The sequence below is a fragment of the Corapipo altera genome, unplaced genomic scaffold (assembly GCF_003945725.1).
Source record: "Corapipo altera isolate COAL_440 unplaced genomic scaffold, ASM394572v1 122, whole genome shotgun sequence".
In the NCBI taxonomy this organism is placed as follows: Eukaryota; Metazoa; Chordata; class Aves; order Passeriformes; family Pipridae; genus Corapipo; species Corapipo altera.
The window spans coordinates 1798879-1825885 of NW_020884961.1; the positions used below are offsets into that span (position 1 = coordinate 1798879).

The 27007-nt window shown below is 52.2% G+C and overlaps 2 protein-coding genes across 2 annotated transcripts; both read right to left on the minus strand.

Annotated features, from left to right (window-relative positions):
* Window positions 1-1634: 1634 nt before the first annotated feature.
* On the minus strand, window positions 1635-3784 carry MFSD6L (major facilitator superfamily domain containing 6 like). Its single transcript, XM_027664106.1, is given in 3 exon segments — window positions 1635-2318; window positions 2320-3453; window positions 3555-3784. Coding segments are annotated over 3 exon segments (1569 nt in total). The 3' UTR covers window positions 1635-2113.
* Window positions 3785-9337: 5553 nt separating this feature from the next.
* On the minus strand, window positions 9338-26973 carry PIK3R6 (phosphoinositide-3-kinase regulatory subunit 6). The gene is made up of 18 exons (XM_027664131.1): window positions 26892-26973; window positions 25561-25652; window positions 23458-23526; window positions 22886-23018; window positions 20976-21045; window positions 20051-20234; window positions 19171-19318; window positions 17856-17942; window positions 16791-17247; window positions 16011-16110; window positions 15211-15333; window positions 14609-14719; window positions 13074-13164; window positions 12318-12388; window positions 11982-12072; window positions 11469-11539; window positions 10348-10460; window positions 9338-9680 (listed from the first exon to the last, which is right to left on the minus strand). The coding sequence occupies exons 2-18, from the start codon at window positions 25648-25650 to the stop codon at window positions 9524-9526; spliced, it is 2166 nt and encodes a 721-aa protein (XP_027519932.1). The 5' UTR covers window positions 25651-25652; window positions 26892-26973; the 3' UTR covers window positions 9338-9523.
* Between the last annotated feature and the right edge of the window lie 34 nt (window positions 26974-27007).

Consider the following 27007-nt stretch of genomic DNA (forward strand, 5'->3'; position numbering starts at 1 on the left):
TATTACACTGAAGTTCAGCCTTGGGCCATACCTTAAATCCTGCCTGTTCACAGCAGCAGTGGTTGAGCACACCTACCGAAAAATGAGGTAAAATCCCAGGGGAGTCACTCCAGGCTCTGCCAGGCAGCCACCGCCCCTCTCCACAGGTGGATTGCACCAGCACCCGTCATTCCAATTTGCAAAGCTGCAATTACAGCAGCTGATGTTGTGCTGAAGCAGACAAAAAGAGCACAGATCACCCAGGTAATTGGCTTCAAACGAGGGCAGGCACTTCCAGTTAAAGAAGCAACTGCATTTTAAACCATTCCAGCTATTTCTGTTCCTCTCACAAAAGCACTGATGGCTCTGGGTTGTGCTGCTTGCAGGGATGTATCTGACTGCAGTTGTCTATTAACAACTTTTGTTCCTGAGGTATTATATGATAATAAGGCCGGGATAAATTCTTGACACTAAAATTGCTCTCAACTTGTGTTTGAATTCCTGGGAGAAGATAATATCTTAATAAAAAGTTCCAGCTGTTCTTGGCACGAGGACAATTCTATCTATAGAGCCATTCCAGCAGAGCATTCTGCATGGCACTGAGGATTTGTGCCAGGAAAAGAGAGAGATAATTACCCTGAAAGCATCTGATGTACAGATAATGTGGAATCGATGCATACAGAGAAAGAGATTATCTCCAAGGCTGTCTTTTCCTTGTCTCCAACCCCTTCCTGCCGAGCCCAGAACACAGCAGGGTGACAGATTGCAAGGCCATTTGCATATGACATATTAAATACGCATTTAAATAAATATTCTGCCTTTTGCAGCTGCCTTGTCTCAGGGCTTGTAAACCACTTAGGCAGATGTTATTAAAATCCATCCCTCTGTAAAGGAATGACGCAACTCCCTGTCCAAGGAAGCACTTCATAAACTGACAGCAGCTTTTGAAGGGACTCTAAGGCTCATTTGAAGTCTGACACAGATCTTTTAATGAGATCAGACCGCTGATTTTTCATTTGTAAGGAAACCTTACCTCCTTAAGAGGTGCTGCAATCTGAGTGCCTTTGAAGGAAAGGCAAGGTAGGTAAGGCAGTGTTGGGAAGAATGGGTTAAAAGAGGAAGACTGGGAGGGGGACTGTAAACAAGTGACTTTGAAGCTGGGAATAACCCTTGGTAAACCTGTGATCCTCTGGCATGGACTGAGTGCCTGTTCTCTGCCCTGCACCTGTGCCCAGGTGTTGCTTCAGGGATCCCCCACTTAGCAAGAGAACAGAAATAAATTCATCTCTGTGTGTTTCTCCTGTGGGTTTGTGGCTGCCCAAAGTGACTCCCTGCCTGTGCTGACCCACACGTGCGGCTTGAGGATCCCTCTGGACTTGGCAGGGATAAAGGTGCTTCCTCCCAGGAAGGATCACCAGCTTCCACCAGTGCCAAGGCTGAATGGATATTGCCTTCAGTTCATTCCCAGCCCACAGAAGTGACACAAGTCACAAGGGCTGGCTGCTTCCTGGTCACCTGGAATGCTGGGTGCCACACCTTCCATAAATCCACACAAAGAACCTCCACACATGGAGGGTTTTTCCAACAGATTCCAAGTAGAAGCACACTTAACCACATACTTAAACCATGAAACAGGAGAAGGCAAATAATCTGCAGCAAAACCTTATTTTACAAATCAAAGCAGAGCAGATGAATCATTTTTTATTCACATCCCTTATAAAGTACAAAGAGTTCACAGACAGAGCACCTTGAGAGAGTTTCATGTACTGGCAGCATGACAATATTTTCCATTTGACTGTGTCACAGAACAGGTCACAGCTTTCACTGACAGCTCCGGGAGCAACAATTCAATTTAGGTTTGCTTTTGGACTAGAAACTTAGCTACATTCATTCCAGCAAATGTATACCTGAAATACCTTATTAGGGATTTGGAAGCAAAATCATTACGTTAAAAAGGAAAAATTGCTACAAAGCACTATATATTAAGAAAATAAGGTTTATAAATTTTTTCAAAATAAAAATCTCTTCTGCAGATTATATATTCAGCACTTCAGAATTATTAGTAATTTCTGGGCATCACCATCATACCATGTTACAGCCCCACGGATTCAAGTACAGCTTAGTTGATCCCATGCTACTGTATCCAATTCCTGTTAAAACTTTCATCCTTCATAGGTTTTACCAGCCAGTCCTTCTTGCTCTCCTCATCAGAGTCACTGGTATCACTGGAATCAGCAGCCAGGAGACGAGAATAGTTAATTTTTTTCTGCCGTGGCAGCTTAGACCGGACGATGAAGAACACGAAGATCCACAGCGCCAGGCCCGCACAGCAGGCCCTGAACAGCCAGGCCAAAGTGCTCCACCACAAACCCCCCCTCAAAGCTGCCCACCCTCGCTCCTGCTCTGCAGCACAGACCCTACAGCAGGGCCTGCAGGGACCTCTCGGTGCCTGGCGTGGCAGTGTCACCCACTGTCACCTCCAGGGCCCAGCACAGCGCTCTGCAGGCCGACAGTGCCTGGACGGGGAGCACGGCCCAGGGAGCGCGGAGCAGGGAGCAGCACAGCAGCTGTGCTGCCAGCAGGCCCACACCGACCGCGGCCACGCCGCCGCTCCACAGAGCCCTCAGCAGCCTCCCCTTGAAGGGCCAGAGCAGCAGCTCAGCCAACAGCCCGACGGACACGGAGAGCCCCATGAGGAGCTCGCTGCTGCCTTGGTCCTGCATCTGCCAGGAGAGGAAGTTGTGCCCGGCAGAGCTGGCGGCGCCGGCGAGGAACACGGTGCCAGCGCACAGTAGCGCCCGGCCGTCGCTCCACAGCAGCGCCAGGGCTTTGGGAAAACAGCAGTCGGTTTTCCTGGGAAGGTGGATGGGAAAAAAGGTGCTGACGAGCAGTGAGAGCGTCACCAGGACGGCGTAGCTGTAGAAGTGGATGGTGAGGCGGGAGATGGAACTGCTGAGGAAGCAATTCAGCTGATCCACCAGGACGGCAACGCCGCAGGCACCAGCAGCCACGCCCAGGGAACTCCACATCCACAGCCTGTCATACCTGTCAGTGGCATCCACAAAGTCCAGGTATTCATAGACATCCTCGTCCACTGTCCTTTCCAGTGAAGTGCCCAACAGCTCCCAAAGCATGACAACACCCAGGACTACGAGAAAAATCTGATGCTCTCTGTCCTGCAAGATGCTTTGTGCTGTCTCAAAGTTGACATCTTGAGTGTCTGAGAGGTTTTCAGACAGGTACTCAACTGCAACAGTGGGAAGAGTTGTTTTAATCAAAGAAGGCTCATTACTTGCAGCAACAGAAAGGCTTTCCCCACCCAGATCAGCTGCAGCAGGACCCACACTGTTCGTTTCCTCTTTGAGTCCAGGGAAGGGAGGTCTGTAGGAAGCCAGCTTTTCTGCTTCTCGTGTCTCCCAATTAATGTCTTCCAGAGCAGTTGTCCATCCGAGTAGCCACTTGCCTTTGTACCACCTTCACCAACCCCTCCACTGTTTTCCTTAAGCTCATCTCTCGTGCCAAACAACCCCTGGAAGGCTGAACCGCTCGGTGCTGGCATCCTGCTCGCTGCCAACACGCCACCAGCAGTTGTTCTCAGCGTTTCCTTTGACACAGCTCTCTCATTTGCCACAGTGCTGGTGCTTAGCGCTCCGTAGGTGCTTGTCCCGGGGCTGGGCAAGCGGCAGCTGGTGCTGGTGGGCTCGCTGGTGGGCTCAGTGGTGGCCAGTCTGCCCGTCCCTGCGGGCTCCTGCCCTGCACTGTCTGCTGGCCCGGGGGGGAACGGCCGTGAGCGGGTCCTTCCCATGGGATGTGGGATACCAGAGCGGGGCAGGATTTTGGAAAGGGCTACTGCGTTTCACTGGTCCTGTTGGGAATGATGGAACTTTCCTAAAATTTCAAGCAACGGTAGCGGTCAACTGCGTTCTTTTTCTTACAGAGTCTCCTCAATTTGAGGACATGGAGAGGCTGGAGCAGGTCCAGAGAAGGGACACGAAGATGGGGAAGGGTCTGGAGCACAAGTGCTGTGAGGAGCAGCTGAGGGAGCTGGGGGGGCTCAGCCTGGAGAGGAGGAGGCTCAGGGGAGACCTTCTCACTCTCTACAACTCCCTGACAGGAGGGGGGAGCCGGGGGGGGTCGGGCTCTGCTGCCAGGAACCAGCAGTAGGACAAGAGGGCACAGCCTTGAGCTGCACCAGGGTAGGTTTAGGTTGGACATTGGGAAAAAGTTCTTCCCAGAGAGAGGGATCAGCCCTTGGAATGGGCTGCCCAGGGAGGGGGTGCAGTCCCCGTCCCTGGAGGTGTTTGAGCAGAGCCTGGGTGTGGCATCAGTGCCATGGTCTGGGTGACAAGGTGGGGTTGGGTCATGGGTTGGACTGGATGATCTCAGAGGCCTTTTCCAACCTCCTTGATTCTGTGATTCTGTGATCTTTAAACCACCAAAGCTTTGAGTTTTCTGGACTGGCTCTGATGAGCTTCAATAAACAAAGCTTGAGGGAGTTGAGGATTGAGCATCTGGGATCTTAAATTTATGGTCCTTCAAAGACATGTTGGAGTAATCATAAGATACAGAGGAGAATAACAAAGACATTACAGCCTGAAAGTGGGAGAATCTTTGTCTAAGGAAGAATGATAAGAGAACCAAAGAACGCGGACCAAAATAGAAAACAAATTTACATCCTAATCCCGCAGCAAGCACCAAACCCTTTTTGCATCACTCCTGGCTTTTAGCTTCTCTAGAGTGTTCCCAAGGGAGCTTCAAAGGCCCAGGATCACCTGAGTTTTGGGTGGTCATGGAAGGCTCAGTGAGTTCAGGAAAGGGGAGGGAAGAGCTGCCTGAGCAGGGAGCTACTGAACTCACCCTGACGGGATATGAAATATGGATGGGGCTGGGAACACTGCTGTTAGAGTTGATTTATTCTTGGCATCTTGCAGTGGTGCTGCTGGGGAGGTTGTGTTACAGACTCATTGATCCCCCATTAATGATGGATTAATGTTTAACGGTGTCCTCCTCCTCCACCAGTCCGTAGCTTTTCACGTGGAGCTGCTGGGAGATGAATTTTCATTGTATGTAAAACTGATCTATACCAAGATTTTTTACCACTGGCTTCATTCTGCCTCTCTAATTTTCATAGAGCCCCCTGGAAAAATGGTGATTGATATTAAATTTTTCACAAAGTGTTTAATAATTTACGGCTTTGGGTGTTTTCAGGTTGTCCAAGGCACTGTTTCAGGAGAGGTCATGGGAGAAGGAGGTTGTCCAGAACACAAGCAGCTGGCTGGGGATCAGCTGAACTCCCTGCAAGTGCCAAGGTGCTGTTTGCTGCCTGGGCTGGGCTGGGTTTGTGCAAAAGGAGTTGGCAATGACTCATCCTGGGAGCCAGGCTTGGCATGACACAGCTGGGCCTGTGGGGTGACAGAGCAAAACACCACACAGGGACACACATGGACTCTGGCCAAGCCAGTTTGGCATCAGCAGCAGATGGAAAGGCCACCAAGATGATCAGAGGGATGGAGCAGCTCTGCTATGAGGAAAGTCTGAGAGAATTGGGATTGTTCAGCCTGGAGAATAGAGAAGGGTTTGGGGTGACCTAATTGTGGCCTTCCAGGACCTGAAGGAGCCGACAAGAAAGATGGAGAGAGATTATTTATAAGAGCCTGGAAAGACAGGATGAAGAGGAATGGCTTCAAACTGACAGAGAATAGGGTTAGATTAGATATTAGGAAGAAATTTTTGGCTGTGAGGGAGGGGAGGCCCTGGCACAGGTTGCCCAGAGAAGCTGTGGCTGCCCCATCCCTGGCAGTGTCCAAGGCCAGGTTGGATGGGGCTTGGAGCAACCTGGGCTAGTGGAAGGTGTTCCTGTCCATGGCAGGAGGAGTTGGAACAAGATGATCTTTCCAATCCAAACCATTCTATGATAACAATATAAATAAAGGTATTCAGCAGGGACTTTGAAGGGCTGGGAGGCTCCAATGAGGTGAGGAATCCTGCCAGGTAAAACCCCTCACACAGCTGTGCCAGCAGGGTTTGTGTCTGCAAGCCCTGCTCCAGGCTCTGCTGTTTATGAATGCACCCTGCACTCAGGTTTCTGACCTCTCCCAGTCTCCAGGCAACCGTGTCCACCCTCATCCCTTGAGATCCACCTGCCATGTTCCTCCAGGCTTTTGACCTGGTGCAGAAGATGAAGCTGCTCCAAAGCCAGCAACTTTTGGGTACAGGGTACACCTGAACACTGTTTCTGTGCTATGGCTGCTCTGGGATCTGCATTTACTGCCTGCAGTTTCCAGGAGTAAACGAAACAACCTATGAAATTCTTCTCACAACTGTGCTAATTCATTAGCACAAGTTTGTGAGCTGTTTCTGCTCAACTGATGAGCAGTTCCTGTTGTCAGTAGGGTCAGTGAGATTTAGGGGATCCTTGCAGAAAGCCAATGGTTCAACCCTTTCCAGTGGTTCACCCCTTTCCCACCCTGAGGTGACGAGCCCAACTAAGGGAATGGGTTGCTTTGAAGTGACAGACTGTGAGGGGAACAGGCTGTGGGGACAGAGTGTCTCAGCACAGAGGGGGGTCAAGGGGCAGCCAACATGGGGGTTATAGAGCCACAGAGCACTGCTTCCAAATTTCTGCAATTCAGCCATTTTTGCCCATCCCTTCACAAATGACCTCTTTGGCCATGAAGTCTCTCTCTGTGTAACACAATCTGGAGCTCCAAGGTGGGGAGGAGACACCAGCCAAGAGGGCCAAAGGACACTGGTGACTTTCTGGTCCTGCCAGCTCATTCCCCACCCACCCCAGGCACAGGGAAACATAAAACCACAACCAAATGGATAGTTTCTGCTGGTTTTTTTCACCTAATTTCTTTTAACTGGCATTAAAAGGATTGCACCTTCTGATACAGATCATTCATATATATACAAATAATTTATTCTCCATCTACATCATTTACAACTGTACAGAGTAAACTCTGGATGCCACAGACCACACTCCAACCCAGCTCACAGTCTCATGGCTTTTTAAGCATTTCCCTTGTGTGCTGGGGTGCACAAAACCCCCAGTGAAGCCCCAAAGAGGCAAATGTGTGCAGAGCCACTGGTCACTCCTTAAATCCCATATTATCCCAGCTCACACAGAACAGCTGGTGCAAGCAGGCTGTTCCTGACTTGTTTGTGAGCCTCCTGTCTACCTTCATCTTCCTTCAAGACCAGAATGTTTCCTGCCTAAGTCTGGCACAGGTAAGCATCAACAATTTTTGTTTTATGAGGTGAAAAACAGTACTGAAGGACCAGATGCTGTGGCTGAGACCTTGCTGCCTTGTCACTTCTGTGAGGGACATTAAGGCTTGAGGACTGTGTTTGGCTCTACCAGGAGCAAAGGGCTACATCTGCCAGCATTCCAAGGTAGCTTCCTTTGGAAATGGTCATGCTGCTGTTGCCCAGCATGATCTTCCAACTGTTGGTGCAGGTTCAGGATTAAATATTTCTTGGGACCTGGTGGCTTTTTACACTGCTAAATAACCTGTCACCTGCTGACAGCTCTGGAGCTGCTGAGCCCCCAGGAGTGTGTTTCAGCAGTTGTTTTGGGTGGCATGACACACTCAAAGTGAGAGCAAATCAACCTTTAGCTTGGGAACAGGAAGGGGCAATGCCTGCTGTGCCAGGCAACAGGAGAGGGAACACAGCTGCCCTGTGCTTGCTGGCACAGAGAGGGACCAGGGAGCGTTGAACCCCTAAACTCTGATGCATGTGGTAAGAAATAGAGGTAAGATTTCCATGGGGCCTAACCAGCCAAGACAACCCACAACCTGAGAGCAGTTCTGCTGAAAGGAAACTCCTTTCCAGTCCCCCAGACTGGGATATCTGGAGGTGGGCTCCTTGTTCCAGGTGTGGGTGGTTAAACAGAAGTGACTTTCCAGAGGTGCAGCTCCCCGAGGCTGGGCAGACCTGGCACAGACAGGCCAGAGGGGTGGATTTGTCCCATCTGTTGGGGCTAAATAAGGATTTGCCAATGTCACTGCAGCTGGTTGGCATCACCCTGGAGCACGGAGCTGGCTCCAGGGATTTCCCAGCAGTGTCAGCCAGAGATGACTGGGGAGAGCTGTTATGTACACCTACAAAGCTAAAGGACACTTTCTTTGGGCTGGTGATCCAAGCAAGCACCCCTGAGTGAAGGCAGCCCAGGTAACGAGTTTTTGGGAGCCAAGAGAACAAAGAAATGATAGCGTCATAGAAGGAATGCCCTGAAATTCCTCCAGTGTGAATTTAGGGGGGAGTCCCTGGACTCCAGAAACCACAGATCACATTCAGAAAGTCAATAAACACACACGGTATTTCATCCATTATTTCGCTCAGCCAAAAACTGGAATGAAGACAAGGTCCTCCTCCAGGATCATCCTGAACACCAGGTCACTCTGACTCCTGGTCACTCTGACTCACTCCACAAATCCTGGTGGAAGCAGGAGCTGTGCTGTCACTGCTCAGCCTGGCCCAGCAGCAAACCAGGGGAGGGTTTCTACACCATGGGAGCAGCAGGAGAAAGGAACAAAGAAGTCTTTCAGGCATCCTGCCCATCTATCAATCCCAGGAGCACTCCTCTGCACAACGCAGCAGGCACAGACCAAACCAGGACTGCAAGGCGGGCTGGGACACTGAGACATTGCTGGCTGACCTCATGGGAGACGTCCAGTCCTGCTGGGACTGTAGGAGGTTGTTCCCAGGATGTACAACTGGAGGAATTCACCCAGCACTCATGAGGTTCCAGACAAGATGCAGAGAGGGTGTATAGTGAAACCACAGAGAAATCCCAGGTGGACTCCAAGGTGCAGCCTCCATATCTGCTCAGTGAAGGTCTCTGCTTCGAGCAGAGCCAAGCGTATCCCACAGCACTTCCTGGGCAGCACAAGCAGTTCTTGCCCTGTTCCTCACTGTCAAATATTGCACCAGATTTCCCATGTCCCCCATTCATTGTTATCTCATGTAGCCCTTTGAAACAACAGCAGATTTTCCACTGACTTCCAGAGAAGCCTCATTGAACACACATTGTGGCCAGGCTTTCCTAAATCAGGCAAGGAAGTAATTGCTAGTTTGCCCAAATACATCACCCTGTGCCAGAATGAAGAGTTTGCTGTGCAGAACCTGGCAGTCAGGCCCTGATCCCATGCTGGGCTGGGAGACATCACCACAATAAATATTACTGCCAGCAACTGCCCTGGGATGCACAGCACAGCGAGCACCAACACCACAGCCAGGTTTTCTACCCAGTCTTCCTGAAATGAAGCAGCTCAGAGGTTTCCCTTGACTTGTGCAAAAGGTTAAAACTCAGTTCTGCAGCAAGACTCTGCCCCTTGGCAGGGCCCTGTTAGCCGTGGTCACACTGTCACCCAGCAGGGCATGGCTGTCACCCTGAGCCCTATCCACCCCTGCTCTCGCAGCTTTTCACACCATTACCATTGTAAAATCGCCATTGGTGCCTTTTAGTGTGTTTTCTTTTTCTGTGTCCTCTGTGATGACACAATGTCACATCTCCCACACCAGCATTCTCCCGTTTCCTTCACTGTGTGAAGCCTGCAAACGTGTTGATAGGCAAGAGCAGAGACTTGGGCATGTATTTCACAAGCCCCACGTCTTCTGTTTCGTGAAGGCTGAATTTCATGGTCCTTGTCTTCTGCAAGCAGTAGCTGGGCTCTAGGCAAGGAGACACTTCCAGGCTGCAAGAGCACAAGAACACATTTGCTGCATGTACAGATCTGCCCTTGAGGGCCAGAGCCTCATCTCAGACCAAACACCAGGTCTCTGCACTGACTGCTGAGGGAGGATGGTCACACTGAAATGTGCAGCTGCTTTTGTGCTTTTTTGCAACTGTTTTTGGATGGAAAGATGAGATGATGTGTGTCAGTTTGACCACACCACCAGTGTCCATAGCCTGGCCCAGCCTGATTCTCAGGAATTCAGTTTATGTGTGTTACATGAGGGCCACAGATCTTGAACTACCTGCTTGTTTCCAACATATCATACAGGCACATTCTACAGGCACATTAATCCCTGCTACTTTCACAGGGCTGGATTCTCTACCCCTTGAGACTCCCTGGTGAGAGGTACAGTCAGTGGAGAGAGCATCAGCCTCAGGAGATAATTCAGGAGATCCAGGATCTGTTTGCCCCTGGAAGTACCTATTCTTCTACTGTCTTAATGACAGCACCTTATGTACAATGAAAAACCATTTTGTTTCTCACACCATCACCCAAAACCACAAAGCACCCCTCTGCCCTACATTCCCTCCATTCTTTTGTCCTGCATGAGGATGAGGACTAGGACTCCCTGGGAAACAGCCCTTCCAGGGAGATGGGCAGAGCCTGGCACACGTGGCACTCTCACCTGATCACGTTCCTGTAGGTTCTTCTGCTGTCCTTGTCCAGACACACAGTGAAGGGTCTCTGCTCTGTGCTCCTGATTGTGATATTTCGTGTTTTCAACCTGTTTGCCACAGCCTGGATGGAGAGAGGAGGAGGAGCCCAGTGAGTGTGTCCCTCCCCTCCCTTGGCTGCAGGGTGGTGGGTGGTGTGTGCATGCTGGGTATGAAAGGGACAGATGAGGACATTCCTCTGGTTTTTATTTTTTAACCTCAGATGTGACACAAGGCAAAGCCTTTTCCTGTAATCACAACCTGGTCAAGTTTTGTAAGGGCAGGCTTTCTGAACTGGCAATGCTTGCACAGGCTACAAGGTTTGGGATGTCTCATGTGGGGCATGGCCTGTTCTCCACGGCTGTGGGGTATCTTTGTGGGCAGTGTGGGCTGCAGCACCTTGGTGTTCCCAAAAGCCAGGTGAAAATAAGCAAAACTGTGCTGGTTACTTAAAAACACCAACTGAGAGACTGGCGACTCTGGGACCTGAATGACCAAGGCACACCAACACTTAATGCCACCCAAACTGCAGGGACAGGTTCCCTTGAGGCAGTGTTGCCTCTGGGGTCTACCTGAACTCTCATGCAAAACAAAAAGGACAGAAACCCAAGATTTCAGTCCCTTCTCTTACATCTCCACCTTCCTGAACTGATAAATAGATTAACTGAATTTCCTGCTTCATGTCTGTGCTTTGTTAAATTATTTTTTGGGATTTCTGTGGGGAATAACATGCAGGGTCTGCAGCTGAAGGTGTGGAGTAAATGGAGTTGGTAGCAAAACTACAGACCCTCTCCTGCACCCAAGTGGAGCCACGAGGACCGGGGCTAAGCTTTATTTCTCTGCTTTGTCCTGTGGACACAGCTCAGTCATTTAGGGTCTCCTGTGACAGGATTCCACGTTGCATTGACCAGCAGGGGCTTTGGTTCAAAACTCTGGACTTTTCCATGGAACGTAACTACAAAACGCCCTCTAAGCAGGGTGGTCCCAAAGCCTTCTCCTCCCCACAGAGTGTTTCCCCTTTCACTGCTGTTGCAAGGGATTTCCAGGCAGTGACCAACCCCTCCAGGGCTGTGAGGATCCCACAGGTACTCACTGAGAACGACCGTCCTGACAAGTTGCTGGTCCTGATGATTTCAGTGATGGTCACGTTCAGACACACCAGATCTGCAACAGAACCAGCATATTAATCTCAGGCCATGGCAGGATCTCAGCTCAGCTTGCAGTAGGGATGGTGCCATACCCCACATTTGGGTGCACTGCCTGTGGGATACATAGGGCAGCAGAAAAGGAGGACTCTGGCAAGCTCCAGGGGCTAGGGATTCATGTAGGATCATGCTCAGGCTGGGAAGCTCACAGGGCAAGGTGAAAGAGGAAGGCTGGAGCAAAAGGAAGATGCTGCCAAGCTTAGATCATGTCTGAGCCTCAGACACATCATTCATGAGAAAAGACACCATCAGACTGTGGTGACACCAATATATGCCCGTCACTGATTCAACCCCACAGCCCAAGCACAACTGGTACTAAGGATTATGCTCAGATTTACTCCACTGAGCACTTGAAAACTCAGCAAACCCTCCTCATGTGGTTCCAAGCAGGAAGAACCCACCTTCAGTCTCCTGGGAAGGGATGGCTTTCATCACCAGACCTGTGGAGCGCAGGGACATGTCCAGCTCCTTCTCCCGGTCACTCACCACGACCTGCAGGCAAAGCTCTGTTAGTTCCTCCTGGCAGAGAGGTTGGACATGGAGAGGTCTGGGGCAGGTTTTCACAAACACAGGGTTAGCTACCAGGCTTTTAAAGCTCACCACAACCTCTCTGTCCTCTCCTGGAGTGCAATTCCAGAGGAAAGAAGGAGGGCCAGAGTCCTCCTTTTAGGAGATCTGTGCCAGGCTGGGTATCCCTGTGAGCAGAGACATTTTGGGCTGCCGAGAACCCTGCTTACCTTTCTGTATGTTACTGTGAGATCTATGCCAGGGCCATCCAGGGTTGTTTTCTTCTTGGTCATGCTTAACTCTGCAAGGAGGGAACCAAGTAGGATTGAGGTTTCACTCGTGCCACCCATCTGTGGTGAGCAGAGGGGAGTCCTCCCATGGGATGAGCCACCCCCTCCATCACAGAGTGGTCTGGCACATCAGCCCTTCTCTCCTTGCCTACAGGACCTGAGGCTTCGTGCACTCAGCATCTCCAGTGAGATGGACTCACTCAAGGGTCTGTGCCCCACCTCAGTGGCAAACATCCATTGGATTGGACACCACAGTACACTGATGGAGGGGCTGGATGTGCCTTCTGTAATGGCCCAGCCTTCAAGCACTCTTATTCTATAACTGGCACCTCGAGGAAGCTGGATTTCTAATAGGGAAAACACCTGGCAATGGGGATGGCTGTAAAACCCAGCTTATTTTCCCAACAAAATAAGGGCACTGATCCAACTCCAGAGGGTCCTGGAGCCAACCAAAGGCACAGTCTACAAAAGCTGTTTGAGATCAGGAGCCAAGTGACCACAAGGTCTCCCATTTAGCCTGGTTTCATGTGTCTGAGAGGGAGATGGAGGTGTTTAGGGAAGCCTCCTGCTTGTCCCATAACATGGCTTTGGCTGCTGCAGGCTGAGGGACAGGGTGAGTGGGGTCTGGGCATGGCAGGATCCTTGCCCAGGGTGGCAGCCCCTGCTGCAGGGCTCAGCTTGGTGGGACACACACACCTCTGTGGGAGATGCTGTCCTGCCCCTGGGTGCACAGCTCTGTGAGGAACACGTCCTCAGCCGGCTCCTGTGCTGGGTCATTGAAGAAAATCTGAAAGAGAGAAAAATCTCTTAAGAACGTCTCCTCCGTCACCTGTGGCCTAACCATGGCAGCCAGGGCATCTATGGGACGGGGAGAACTGCTTTGGCTCTGCTTCCTGAAGCCCAGGAGCATGGCAGACCTCGGCCCTGGTCAGCAGAGCCACGAGCAGTGTCCCCTGCCACTGGATGTCACTGTGCACTCACGAGGAGTCAGCTCCCAGCCATCCACCCCCTGCTCACAGGGAGCAGCTTCCCAGGCCTGGCTGAGATGCTGGCTGAGCTTCAAGGTACCTAATTTCTATCTGATTCACTTAAATCATCAGGTGACTCCAGCCTTATGAAATATTTTCTTTTCGTGGTCTTGTACTGAGCAAAATGTGAGGAGAAGGTCCTGGAGAACCTCTCCTAGCCCTACATCCAGCTCCTGTGGGACTTGAGTCACATTGCTAGGAAGCTTTCATCAGCCAAAGGGGAACAGTGGGCTCTTAACCAAAAAGGCAAAACAGGGTCAAGTGTTTCCAGATGAAGCAATATCACAGCCTGCATGGCAAGAGATTAGTTTAGGTGCGTCTATCTGAAAACCACATCTGGAATCAGTTCCTCTTCCCCTGCTTGAATCACCCACTCTCTCAGTTGCTGTTGGTTTTTGTCTTGGAGGAGAAATGAGTGGAGTAAAAATTCACCAAAAAAATCAAAATCCCCAGCCACACAAGCTGAGGACCAGATGCTCCAAGTCTTTACAGGATACATGTTATTAGTTCAAGTCCTGGTGATGCTACACCAGGAATCATCGAAGTTCTTCCAGCTCTTTGCATGTGCCAATTTGCTCATCCAAAGGCTGCTCCTGTGTTGTTGCCACAGTGGTTACAAGTAGATTAAAAGGAGATCTGTGCATCAGTGCCAGCCTAAGCTTTGAAGGGGGGAACTGCCAGAGGAGCAGAGCAGGGGATTGATGTTACGTGCCCAAAGACAGTTTGTCTTGGCTCTCAGTTTTGGCATATCAGGTGCCAGGTCTCACTTTGATACCTTTTCAGAGAAAAGCTGAGAGGAAATAAATAAAATGGTGTTTCAGGAAACCCTGCAAAACCCCTGTGAGGTACAGAAAGGTTTTGGCAAAGCTGCTCAGAAAAGTCCTGTTTGCTTAAAGAACAAGGAGCAGGAGGTACCAGGGCTCCTGAGCAACCCTGAATCCAGCAGAGCAGGTAATCTGTGTCCCTTCAAGGCTCACTTTTCTGACCTGTGTGATCCTGAAATAGCCTTTCCAGGATCACTGACTCCAGCTGAGCTGTGCTACACGGAGTCACTGAATCTGGGAGCCTGGCAAGGAGGGGACAGGCTGGGGGGCACAGGGATCCAGGCTCAGATCTGCTGGAAGTCCCCAGGCCCTGCTGACTCTGCACAGCTCCACAAGCCCTTGCAGGGCCACGTGAAGGCTCAGGAGATGTGACACCCACCTTCACAGCATAGACCTGGAAGCAGACGGGCTGGAGGCCCATGCGGACGTAGTAAGCAATGACGTCTGTGATGAACAGATCGGTCACGAGGTGTTTGCTCGGCGAGGGAGGCTGGGCAGGGGGGCAAATCACATCATGGGTCACTCCACAGTCACTTCTCAGAAACCCTGCCACAAACCCTCACACCTTCCCAGACAAACAGTGAGTGATGAGCTGTGGCTCTGCCCTTACTGGTCAAAGCAAACGGGAGAAGCCAAAGCTGTGCTCACCCGCCAGAGCCTTTTTTTGTAGGCTGTCAGTGATGGCTCAAACTGCCGGGAAATGAGAGCCAGGGGTATTTCAGCAAACGCCTCATCTACCTTTTCTTTCTTGAAATCTACCATTTCCTGTCCCTTGGCCAAAAAACCCCACCACAGCAAACGGGCCTTGTGGGCTGGGGCAGTGTCAGCCACAGACACCTTCCAGCTGCCGGGCCCAGGGGAGGGTTTGCAGGAGAAAAGCTCTGTCTGGGGCACAGAGGAGCCCTGCAGGGGCACAAACTCATCCTCAGGTGTCTTTGGGAAATGGGCCAGGCTGGGGAGGTGGGAAGGTTCTCCTCGTACCATGGTGGCCAGCTTGGGAATCACGTGGCACAGGGTGCTGATGTTGCTCTCGTACCACGGGTCGGCTCTGCCCAGGTACCCTGCCACCTCACATAGCTCCTCGTGGCCACTGGAAGGGTGGTCCTGTGGGAGAAACACAGCTCAGAGGATATACCAGGAGCCAGAGAGAAGCCAGAGGGAGCTGTGCCCCTCCCTGCTTGGTCCAGAGAAGATGGTAAACTCACTTAGGGGATGCTATAGGGCAAAAATTAAGTGAAGAATGAAAAGAAGAAATAATCATTTTTATAAGAGCACATTTGTCAGGGTTCACAGCCAGCTCTGGGCCAGCTTAACATATTATGAGAAGTGCAAGTGTTTATTTGTCACTATCTTGAGGCTGTCAGAGGGGAAAAGACATGTCCAAGATAAACTGCAAGGTAGTGACTTACAGATCTAGAACTGGGGCCGTGACCAAGGAAGCAAAGCCCTCAGTGAGCAGCAACTGCTTCCCCTAAGCATTTAGGAGGTGGGAAAGGCACAAGTCCTTTGCTAAACCTCATCAGTCCTCCTATAGGTGGGTCATAGAAGCAAGACTGAATGAGTCGCCACCCATCAGGGAGGCTGGAGCAACCTGAAGGGTTCCCAAAACCAGGCTGCAAACAGAGCCCAAACACCCTGACTTGGCTCCCACCCTCCTTGTTCTAGGAACAGGGCATGAACGGATGGGAATTCCTGAATCCCCCCTGCTCTCCCTCCAAAAACACCGTCATCACTTGCTGGCAGTTGGCAGCAGCACCCGGAGCTGCCGTGCTCAGACTCACCACAACAGCCGAGGTGTCTGGCTGCCCTGCCACCACCGGGATGTAGTAGAACTGCAGGTTCAGCCTGGGAGTCAGGAAAACCCGCCGTGTTTCCCGTTTCCTTGAAATGGAAAAAGAAACAGTCGTGTCCCAAGGGGAAGAGAGAATAACATGGTTCGTGGCCAAGGCTGGGCAGTGCCAGGAGATTGCAGCTGCTCTGCAACAGGAGCATGTGCCCTCCTCTTGTGCCTCCCTTTGCCCTGTGCGACAGGACGGCAGTAATGCCCCTGGGTTCCCAAACTGAGCATGGGGAACCAGAGACAGAATTTTTTGATGGGGAACCAGAGACAGAATTTTTTTCTTGGACTGGTCATCCCTCTGCACCCAGCTCTGACTCCCAGGCCGCTGCCTGCACCACAGCCTAGACCCACCCCATGCTGCTCTCCTGGCCCAGGTGAACCAGCTTGGAAGAGCCAGTTGGAAAACAGCTTTTCTTTAGAATTTTTCCCTTTTCCATAGGAAAACATCTTGCCTCGATTATTCTTTATTAACCCACTCTGTGGACAGAGGGAAGAACTCGCTTTGTGCATCGTTTGGGCCAACAGAGCCAAATGATGCCGTGCAGCCAGTGAAGTCTGTGGAGTGCCAAACACCAGAGTCCCACCCTGTTCCGGGTAATGCTGGAGCCCAACCCCATCCCCAGTCATCCTGGCTGCTTCCAAAGGCTGAGGAGCACAGCCCTCACTCTGTCCTGCCCTTCCCCAAGTCCCCAGAGCCCAGGAGGCTGCAGCCTCCAGTTACCTCAGAGAGTGGTAGGCCTGGGCCAGGCGCCCCAGGATCCGGTCGTCCCCCAGCAGCACGATGCGGGCAGTGTGCAGCTTCTGGACCGGGGCTGCAGCATCCTGGGGGACTCCTGATCTCTTCTGCAACTTCACTGGGGGCTTCACCCCGGGACTGCAGCAGCCAGCCTGCAGGAAGGCCACGCTCTCCAGCGGTGACGGCTTTTTTTTAATGCCACCCCTCCTGTGCAGCCGGGATTGCTCCGTTTCGGCTCCACACAGGGCCAAGGGCTCCTCCACAGCCACGGGCAGGTCTCGTTCAATCCCACTGTCGGTGGAGAGGACAGAGAAGCGAGTCTGCTCACAGCATTCACAGTCTGAGACGATGTCCTGGATCTCGAAGGTGTCCAGGTCCTGGCTGAGGCAGTCGGGCTCACAGCTCTGTGACAGCGGGCGGATGAACAGCACCAATTCCTTCCCTGTGGGCAGAGAGGGGCTTGAGGAGGGAAATCCAACCAACTCCAGGCTGAGCCTTGTCCTGGCTTCCCTCTTTTCAGGCAAACTATAAAGCAAATATCTCCACCAGTGGGCCCAAGGGGAGTCTGTCTTTCAGTCCCATTTCACATTGCACCGTGAAGAGAGCTCAGTATCACCCAAATCATAGAATTACAGGCTCACAGAATTGTTTGGGTTGGAAGGGACCTTGAAGATCATCTCATTCCAATGCCCTGCCATAGGCAGGGACACCTTCCACTAGACCAGGTTGCTCAGAGCTCCATCCAACACGGCCTTGAACACTTCCAGGGATGGGGCAGCCACAACAAAATCAGGTACTCTGGACACATCCTGATGCAGCCTGTTCCTCTCCTCACTCCTTCAGCCCATTGCACCCCTAATCCCCTGATCTGTGACCAGAAGCCCACAAGAAGGAAGGCTGCTGCATTCAGCACAAAACTCCACGAGCTTGGCTCTTGGGTGATGGTTACAAGACTCACTGCTCAGGAGTCAGGGCTAAATGACAACTTTTGCACAGGATCCCCTCCCTCAGGCACCACCCCAGTTCCCCACAGCCCCCCCCAACACTCACAGAGCTGGTTGTCTTCTGTCCAGAGGTGAAAGCTGATGGTGGGGTGGGGCAGAGGTGTGTCCTGCAGCCCTCCCAGAGGGGCATTGCCTGGGGGAAACGAGGTTGCTTGTAACACACAGGAGCATTTTCCCCACCCAGGTTCATGGGGAGCTGAGCACCAGACACTGGCTGAGAGACCCTCTGCTGAGTTCCAGGGGCTCTCCCACCCTGGTTGCTTCTGGCCAGATGTGAGGCTGTAATCACAGGGCTTCTGCTCTCACAAATCAGCTGTAAGAAGATGCCTACACCCTGAGTGGAAGGGAGGATTGAAAATGGGGAGGCTGAAACACGGGCAAGTGAAGGACCTGAGAGCAGAGGGGCTGCAGAATAAATCAAACATTCTTCACAGGGGAGACCTCTGGTCCCACCATCACCATCTCTTTTTAACCCACTATGGCTCTGGGAAAAGCAGTCACACACTTTAATATCTCACTGCCTTCAAAAGGTGGAGATGGTCCCACTCCTGTCCCTGCACCACTGGCTGCTCTTCCTCATACCTTGTACTGGAACCGTATCCAGCTATTTTTGGGGAGGGGATTGGGATACAGGGAGTAACCAGGAGAGGAACCATGAACCTCATTACCCTCTGGCCTATCCCAGATTTGTGTGAGGAGCTGTAATGACTGGAGACCTTTTTTATAATCTGTGTAGCCCCAGTGGCACCAGGCTGGCAAAGAGCACTGCCAGGGATGGGAGGAGATGGCAGTGCCACAGTCCACCACGTCATAGGTGGTTTGGGTTGGAAGGGACCTTAAAGATCATCCAGTTCTGACCCTCTGCCATGGGCAGGAACACTTTCCACTGTCCCAGGTTGCTCCAAGCCCCATCCAACCTGGCCTTGAACATTTCCAGGAATGGGGCAGCCACAGCTTCTCTGGGAAACTTTGTACATCAGTACAAGGAGGTTTCAGGGAGGGGTGCAGAGTGTCCCCCCTGTCCAGGCCATGGCAGGATGTTCCTTGCACCAGCAAGGTGTTCCTCAGAGCCTGTCCAATCTCCCCCAGCTGCCATCTCTGACACTCTTTGCAAACAACAGAGACAGCTGAATCAGGAGCAGAGATTGCCACAGTCCCTTTCCTCAGGTGACAAATCTGCCTTCCACTGCCAGTTTTCCATCCTGGCCATCAGGTCACTGCAAGGACCTGATCCTGGTCCTGCTGCTAAAGCAGAGGCAGAGGGAAGGTGGGGAGGGACACCTGTGGGAGGGCATGGCAGAGACACAGCAGAGAGGCAAGGGCCTGCCAGCTGCTCCTCTGTCCCACTGGCTGGAGCTCACCTGCTTGCGAGGAGCTGAGGAGGGCCTGGTAGATCTCCTCCAGCCTGGCTGTGTGCTGGCCACGGGCTGTGCTCCCCTCGCTTCCTGCACACTCCACTGCCACCACCACCTGCTGGAACCAGTGCTCCACCTCGCTCGTGGGCATATCCTGCCGTGGGAAGCAGCTGTTAACACCCAGAGGTGTGAAAAGAGGGGATGCTCCACGGGCAGAGCCATGGGAGGGGGCAGAAAGAGGGCAAATGAGTCCTGTAAAAACTGTTTCATAGCAGAGGACACAAAGGTCCTCCTGTCCCCAGGGAAGGGTGGCTGTGTTGTCTGCTTAAAGCTTTTTTCTAGCAGGTTTGCAGCTGATGGACATTGTGTCCCCTGGGGAGTCAGCAGCAGTGCTGGCACTTCAAATGACTCTGAGGAAACTGGGACAGCAGGCACACAAAGGCGTCCTTGGAGTGGAAATTGCTGAAAGCCCCTCCAAAGGTGCCATTCTGAACCAGGCATTTGTGTTCCTGTGGCCCCACAGCTCTTTCAAGGAGAAAACTCACTGAAACTGTTCCACTGAGATGTTTCTGCAATGCCCAGGGGCTCACAGGGGAGCTGTGTTTCAGTGGCAGAGCCCTGCTCTGCTGGGCAAAACTGACAACTCAAACTGAAGATTCAAAACCTCTGGCTATTTATAAAACCTGTTTTATATTTGAAGACTGTTTTAGTTTTACACCAGCTCTGCCAGTAACGCTGGGGCTGCCAGGGATGGAGACCAGCGGTGAGGGGTTGGGTGGGGGTGATCTCTCCACTTGACAAAACACCTTTTTCTTCTTCAAGGTGTCCCAACAAGAGCAGGATGATTGGAAAACCATCGGTGGTGCTGCAGGGGTGCTGCTGTTACCTGGAGTCTGCCCTTCAGGGCGCCAAGGTCGCAGCCCTCGCCCAGGGCCGCCTGCATGGCGTGGGTGATCACGTAGCACATGCACGCCCGGGGGCTCTGGGACACCTGAGCTGCCTCTGTGTCGGTGAGCAGAGCATTGCAGATGGCTTCAGAGAGCAGCTCGGGGTCAGCAAAGATGAAAATCCTGTGTGGGGCAGGAGGGTGGAGAAAAGAGAAGAGAGGAGAGGAGAGTATTCCCTGTTACTGACATTACAGAATCACAGAATGTGCTGAGTTGGAAGGGACACACAGGGATCATCGAGTCCAACTCCTGGCCCTGCACAGGCCCATCCCCAAGAGTCACCCCCTGTGCCCCAGAGGATCAGCCAAACCCTCCTGGAGCTCTGGCAGCCTTGGGGCTGTGCCCACTGCCCTGGGGAGCCTGGGCAGTGCCCAAGCAGCCTCTGGGGGAAGAACCTTTGGCTGAGATCCAACCTGAGCCTGCCCTGACACAGCTCCAGCCATTCCCTGGTGCTGTCCCTGGTCCCCCCAGAGCAGAACTCAGTGACTACCCCTCCTCTGCCCCTTCTGAGGAAGTTATAGACTGAGCAGCTCACATTTTCCTTATTCGGTGTAGAGAAAAAGTGTTGCTGTTGATATTCCCCTTCTCCAGCCTGTCTCCCCACCAAGGGAAGCTCCCTGCCTCCCAGGACCACAGAAATAAATTGGGACACACAAGAGGAATATGCTCCTCCCAAAGCAAAGCTCATTTTAACAAGGTACTAGATGCCACCAAATTTTGTCCCCCAAGACCACGTACTGCCATGGGGTTGAGGTCCAGATTGTCTGTTCCATCCAAGACTAATTTAGACCTCTGGAAAAGGACAGATTTCATTAAGAGACTGCAAAGTAAAAGTATCAACACATTCAAGGAGGCACTACTCACTTTTCCTGGTAAGGGTACGGGTCGCTTTTGAGGCTTTGTTCAGAAATGACCATTCTTTGGTACAAGGTACCTGGCAAGTGCAAGGAGAAAAACACGTGGGAGTCAGAGCACGAGAAATAACACAACTTCTTGGAGCAGCTCAGTGCTATTCCCAGTCGTAGAGGCTGGTGGTGGGCCTGCCAAGTCCCATTGCTGCGGAGATGATGTAAAGGAGCCAAGAATCAGGCCCAGAGTTAAAAATACTCAAAGGCAAAGATAGGTCATGCTACATAAAAAGAAAACCCCTTCTATTCAGGGATGATTTCCTGTGTTTCCCTTCCTTTGTTTAGTGGATTATGAGCTCAGGAGGAAGCAGGAGGAAGAGCCCTGCTCCTGGCCTCCCTCCCCAGGGCCACACGGGGGGACAACGTCTGGGGGGATATGAAGAGCACAAGGGGCTTCTGAATCAGGAGAGATGTATTTTACCCTCACCCAGCTCTGGGGAGGGGAAGATACACCCACCTGGCACTGCTCAGGTACAATCATCTTGGGAACCTTGTGGTGCTCTGAGGGAAACCCCACTGGAGATCCCCATCTCTCCACACTGAATCATTCCTTTACCAGAAATCAGGTGAGATAAAGGTGGACCTTGGAGCTCCAGACAAAGCAGTGCTGGGGAAGGGTGGTTGGGGTGATGAGGGTGAGCTGAGAATACCTAAAATGGCATTTTTTAATTTCCCACCATGTTTCTCATGTTTTACCTCCCCCTCACAGGGTGTCTGCACCCTGCACTGTTCTAAAGGATTACTTTTAAAGACTCCTATTAAAGAAAACTGTAAAAAGAAGAACTTTAAAAAGCAATGTGGAGAAAAAGGGAAACAAAATTGCCCCTTAGCTTGCTTTTTAGAAGGGACAGTTCTCTGCAGACACTACTGGCATTTTAGTGTCTACAACCTGATGCACAGGCACTGGAGGGACAGCCCATGCTGGGCAGCCGCAACTCAGACAGAAAATTCACTTTGCAAAAAGGAGACCTCCACAAAACACATTGAGATGCCCAGGCTGGGAGCAGAAACAAGCTGTTTCCCATATAGAATCATAGAATCTGCTGAGCTGGAAGGGACCCACAAAGATCATTGAGTCCAGCTCCTGGCCCTGCACAGGTCCATCCCCAAGAGTCACCCCCTGTGCCCCAGAGGATCAGCCAAACCCTCCTGGAGCTCTGGCAGCCTTGGGGCTGTGCCCACTGCCCTGGGGAGCCTGGGCAGTGCCCAACCAGCCTCTGGGGGAAGAACCTTTGGCTGAGATCCAACCTGAGCCTGCCCTGACACAGCTCCAGCCATTCCCTGGTGCTGTCCCTGGTCCCCCCAGAGCAGAGTTCAGTCCCTGCCCCTCCTCTGCCCCTGCCCAGGAAGGTGGAACTGCAGTGAGGTCTCCCCTCAGTCTCCTCTTCTCCAGCTGAACACACCAAGTGACTTCAGCCACTCCTCAGAATGCAGAGGGTGTGTATCTATATCTACATCTATCTATCTATCTATCTATCTATCTATCTATCTATCTATCTATCTATCTATCTTTTTATTTATGTAGCTGGCCGTAGATGGGCTGGCCTGGACTCTGGTGTGCCTGCACTGATGGCAGAATGACCCCAAAGTTTTCTGCTAGTAACTAAGGCTCAGCAGCCTGAGGTCAGGAGAGGGGAGCCCTCCCACCCAAATGCATGCCCAAGACCCCCAAGCATTTGGCCATCTCCCTGCCATGGCTCACTGCACTGGGCAAAGGCCAGCTCAGGCATGGAAATCCCCCAGAGCCCCCATGAGCTGGTTTTGGCTGGGGTGGAGTTGATTTTCTTCATGACACCCCAGTCCCGTTGCCTCGAGGGCCCAGCCATGCCCGGTGCCATGCAGGGACAGAGCAAGGGACCATCATACCTGGTGCTGTCCTCTCCACCTTCAGCCTGGTGGCATAGTCCAGCCCAATGGTGCAGAAAGGCTTGGGCAGGGTCAGCAGCTTCTTGCAGAAGTCGTAGACTCTGCCACAGAGCTCCTCAGAGATGCAGGGAGCCTGGAGAGAGATAAGGAGATGCCACGGGCAGGGATCCCTAATGCTGCTTTCCCCACAGATCCCACAACTACACCAAATTCTGTGTGGATTTAAATGCAAAATGCAGCAGAATGCTGGGAAAACCTCCAGCAATAACCACTGAAGGTTGTGGGCACTTTTTTTACCAGATTGTGGCTTCCTGCACCACCAGGCACCTAAACACCTCCAGCAAAGCAGGTCAGCTGGAAGGACCTGTCACTCCTGTGCATGTCACAGGTGACAGAGTCTCAGCCACCAAACAGCACCCAGGGAAATGCCCAACTGAGTCCACCCATGGCAGTCCCAGGGCTTTGCTGGGCAGGGCTATTCCAGCACAGGAACAGGTCATGACTTCAAGTGGCCCCTCCTGTGGCTTCTGATTTCCCTGGCTCTTGCCCCAGCAAGGCCCATGGTAGGTTACCTTGATCAAGGTGTACATCAGGGTGTGCAGCAAGGGGATGATGTAATGCCTGAAGTCACCCCGCTCTGCCTGTGGAAGCAGAAGGAACAGTCGGTGCCCGCAGGATCCCGGGCTGGGCACCAGCACTGGGAATGAGCCCCCAGAGCCCCCAGGATGTGCTGGGTTCTGTCTCTCAGCAGCTCAGATGCCCAAGGTATTCATCCTGGCTTAGGGGATATGATCCCTGGCCCAAGGTGGGGTTTGGGATCCCCTCACAGGCTTTTAGGGTGGGCAGGATGTCTCTGGAGGGTGCATGGACCACTCAGCCACGGTGGGAGAGTGAGAGCAAAGGTTTCCAACAGACCTCCTCCTTTCTGTTGCAGAAGCTCATATGGAAAACCAAAACCTCTGGGAAGAGTCTGTCTTACATTTGGTGGGTGTGGGACCAGAGTGAACAGGGAGGAGAGCTGTTCTTGCATCCCCATCCTGGCCCATGGGAAACCAGATGGATGCTCCAGCTGACACAGCTCCAGCCCCTCCCTGCAGCCTGGTCTGGCTCTAACAACAACTCCAGCAACAGGAATGCCCAGGGATAAACTTGGGAAAGGTATTTCCGCTCCAAAGATATTTCTAGCACCTTTCTTCAGGGCTGATGGATCTGAGTTAAATGGAACTGATGGCAGCAAAGTTTTAGAAATGATCAATGAAATGAATAACGCTGAATTGCTGAGCTCAGTTGATATTTGCCCTGGAGAAACTCAAGCATGAAATTGCTAAATTATCATCTCTGGTTGGTATTGGTAGCTCAGAGCTGCTGCAGTGCCAGAGGAGTGAAAAAATAATAAAACCGAAACGAGTGACACAGATTTCCAGGAAGAGCTTCAGGGAGATGAAGGGAATTACAAACCAGGAGCACTGACACCCCTTCTGGGCAAGGAAAGATAAGAGCTGCAGAGTGATAGTAGGTATGAGGAGGACTGACATGGCTTTAGCAGAGGAAAGCAGCCCTCAAGTCTCTGGGGGAAATCCCTGTATCCACAGCCAAGGGTGATGTGGGTGTTCCTGTCTATCTGGATTTGCAAAAGCTGCTGGATAAAATCCCTTCCCAAGGCACTGAAGGAAGCTGAACTGCCATAGCATGAGACAGACAGCCTGCAAGTAGCCTCAGAGCTGCTACAAGGCAGAAATCTGGGATTGGGAATAACTGCTGGATGTGTGCACAGGGATCTGTACTGGGCTGGCATGGCCCGTGTGTGTGGCACGTGCTGAGGGAGGGAGGTGGCAGCCTCGGCAGGGCTGCTCCATCCTCCCAGATCAGAAGGAGAAATTAGTAAAAATGCAGAGAAAACGGTGCAGGGAGGTTTGTGCACACAGGATGAGGAGTGTGAGCTCATCAGTGGGGTGAGGAGGAAGAAATTGAGGAGGAGAAGGAAGAGGAGGAGAAGGAGGAGGAGGAGGGGAACAGGGGCTGATCCTCCCTGCACTGGAATGAGGGCACTGGATAAAATGAGGCAGGCTCATAAGAGAGAAAAAGTGCTTCTTCTACACATGACACCTCAGCAAACCACAAACCAGGTCATGCCAGGATGCTGAGGGTGCTAAAGGTTTATACAAGACTAGAAAATGACAAAGTAAATCAATGAAACGAAAAAGCCGTCACAGGTTTCCACCTGTGCTCCTGGGACAGGACGCTGGGCAAGGTCTTTCATCACAATGGTTGATGTGGAGGAGTATTTTCCACTCTACCTGTGACCACAGTTGGTAGGGTGGGATGAGGGAGATTTGGGGTGGTTGGAGGTGTTTGTCACTATTTGCAGACTGTGAGGGCTTTGGCTGCTGTGACATTGAGGAGCCTGGGGAGGTTCCTGGCTCTGCCCATGGCTCATCGTCACTTTTGGAACAAACCCTGGCCCCTGCAGACATCAGCTGGGGACAAGCTACAGCTCTGCCCTGGTGTCCTACAGGGTTTTCCACTCTGTGCTAAGCCACAGTCCCCAGCCAGGCTCAAGGCCCCTAAAAATTCCTGTTTGAGGTGGAGTTGAGTCCCCATCCCTCTGCCCACCCAGCAGGGCACGTGCCACAGAGGAGCCAAGCCTCAGGGGACATCTCTGAGGTAGCACTTACCCTTTCCAGCTCCTTCACCAGGATCCTGACCAGGACAGAGCTGTTACTGGGATTCTGGTCGATTTTTTTATGCAGGGTCCATCGCAGCATCCCTGAGAAGTGAAAGCCAGGAAAGGTCAGGTGGCCAAGCAGAGCAGTGAGGGATCAGGGTGTTCCACAGAGGAACCAGAAGACATGGGGGCTGTTGGTGCAAAAAACACCCCCTGGGATGCTGCACTGACATCCCTATCAGAGCTAAACCAGATTTGTCTTCCCTCTGCTTCAATCATTGTCCCTCTGCAAGGGACAAGCCAGGCTGCTGCCCTGATTGTGGATGCAGAATTGAAGTGTTTTATCTCTAGTACTGGCAAACCTTTGGAAAAAGGTCTCCAGGACTGTGGGGGCTGGAGAACAGCAAGGCAGGGCAATGGACATGAAGTTTGTTTCCTGTTGCCTCTGTTGCTCTGTGCATCACTGCCTGTTTCCACAGCCTGCCCCAAGGAATTTGGGTTCCTGCTGGTCCCCAGCACACAGCACCTGAACACTGCCTGCCAACAGCACTCAGAGCAAGGACTGCAAAGCATCTCAGTCCTGAGAATGTCAAGGCTCATTCCAGACAAAATTCGACTTAATTAACTGTAAAATATTCCGCATGCTTGAAGAAAAATCAATTTTTCAAAATTAATTAGGTTTCCTAAGGCTGTGACAGTCCAGTGGCTGGCTCAGGTAGAGTCTCATTCTCCAAATCCGTAACACAGAGAAATCAAGTGACTCTTCAGTGAGGAGCTGAGCAGTGCGTGGCAAAACAGTATCCCCATGGAGAGAGGCAGGGACACTCCAGCTCACAGGTGCTGAGTGAGTTGGACAGGGATGTGCCAGGAGTCACTGTCAGACCTGGGAGCTCTGCATTTATGTCCCAGCTTAATGCTGGACCCCCTGGGTGAGTGTAGGGTGGGAAGGATGTAAAAGCCACGCAGAGGATGATGAAAAGGGCTGGGGCTGGTGCACGGCAGTCACAGAACAACAGTATCAGAGGATATTCCGAGTTGGAAAGGACCCACAAGGGTCACTGAGTCCAACTTTTGAGTGAATGGCCCGTGAGGGGATCAAACCCACAACCTTGGTGTTTTAGCATCATGCTCTGAGCAGCTGAGCTGATCTCAGGGTCACCAGGAGCAAAGATTTGGCACCTCCAGAGCAGCTTAGGGAGGTCAGAGCAGCGCCGGGGGGGAAGCCACCGTGTCCCCCCACCCTGGCACTGCCTGAGAGAGGGGAACAGGGGGTGCTGGGGCCAAGCAAGCCCCAGCAAGGCGGGTACTGACCCCGGGGGCGGTGCCAGGGCTGTGTCTCACCTCGGTCACACTGGCAGGCCGGGTGGTGCCCGTCCAGCTCTCGCAGCAGCGTCCGGACCCGGCGCAGGATGTCCGACTCCACCTCTGCAGGGACAAAGAGGACGTGAGCAGCCAGG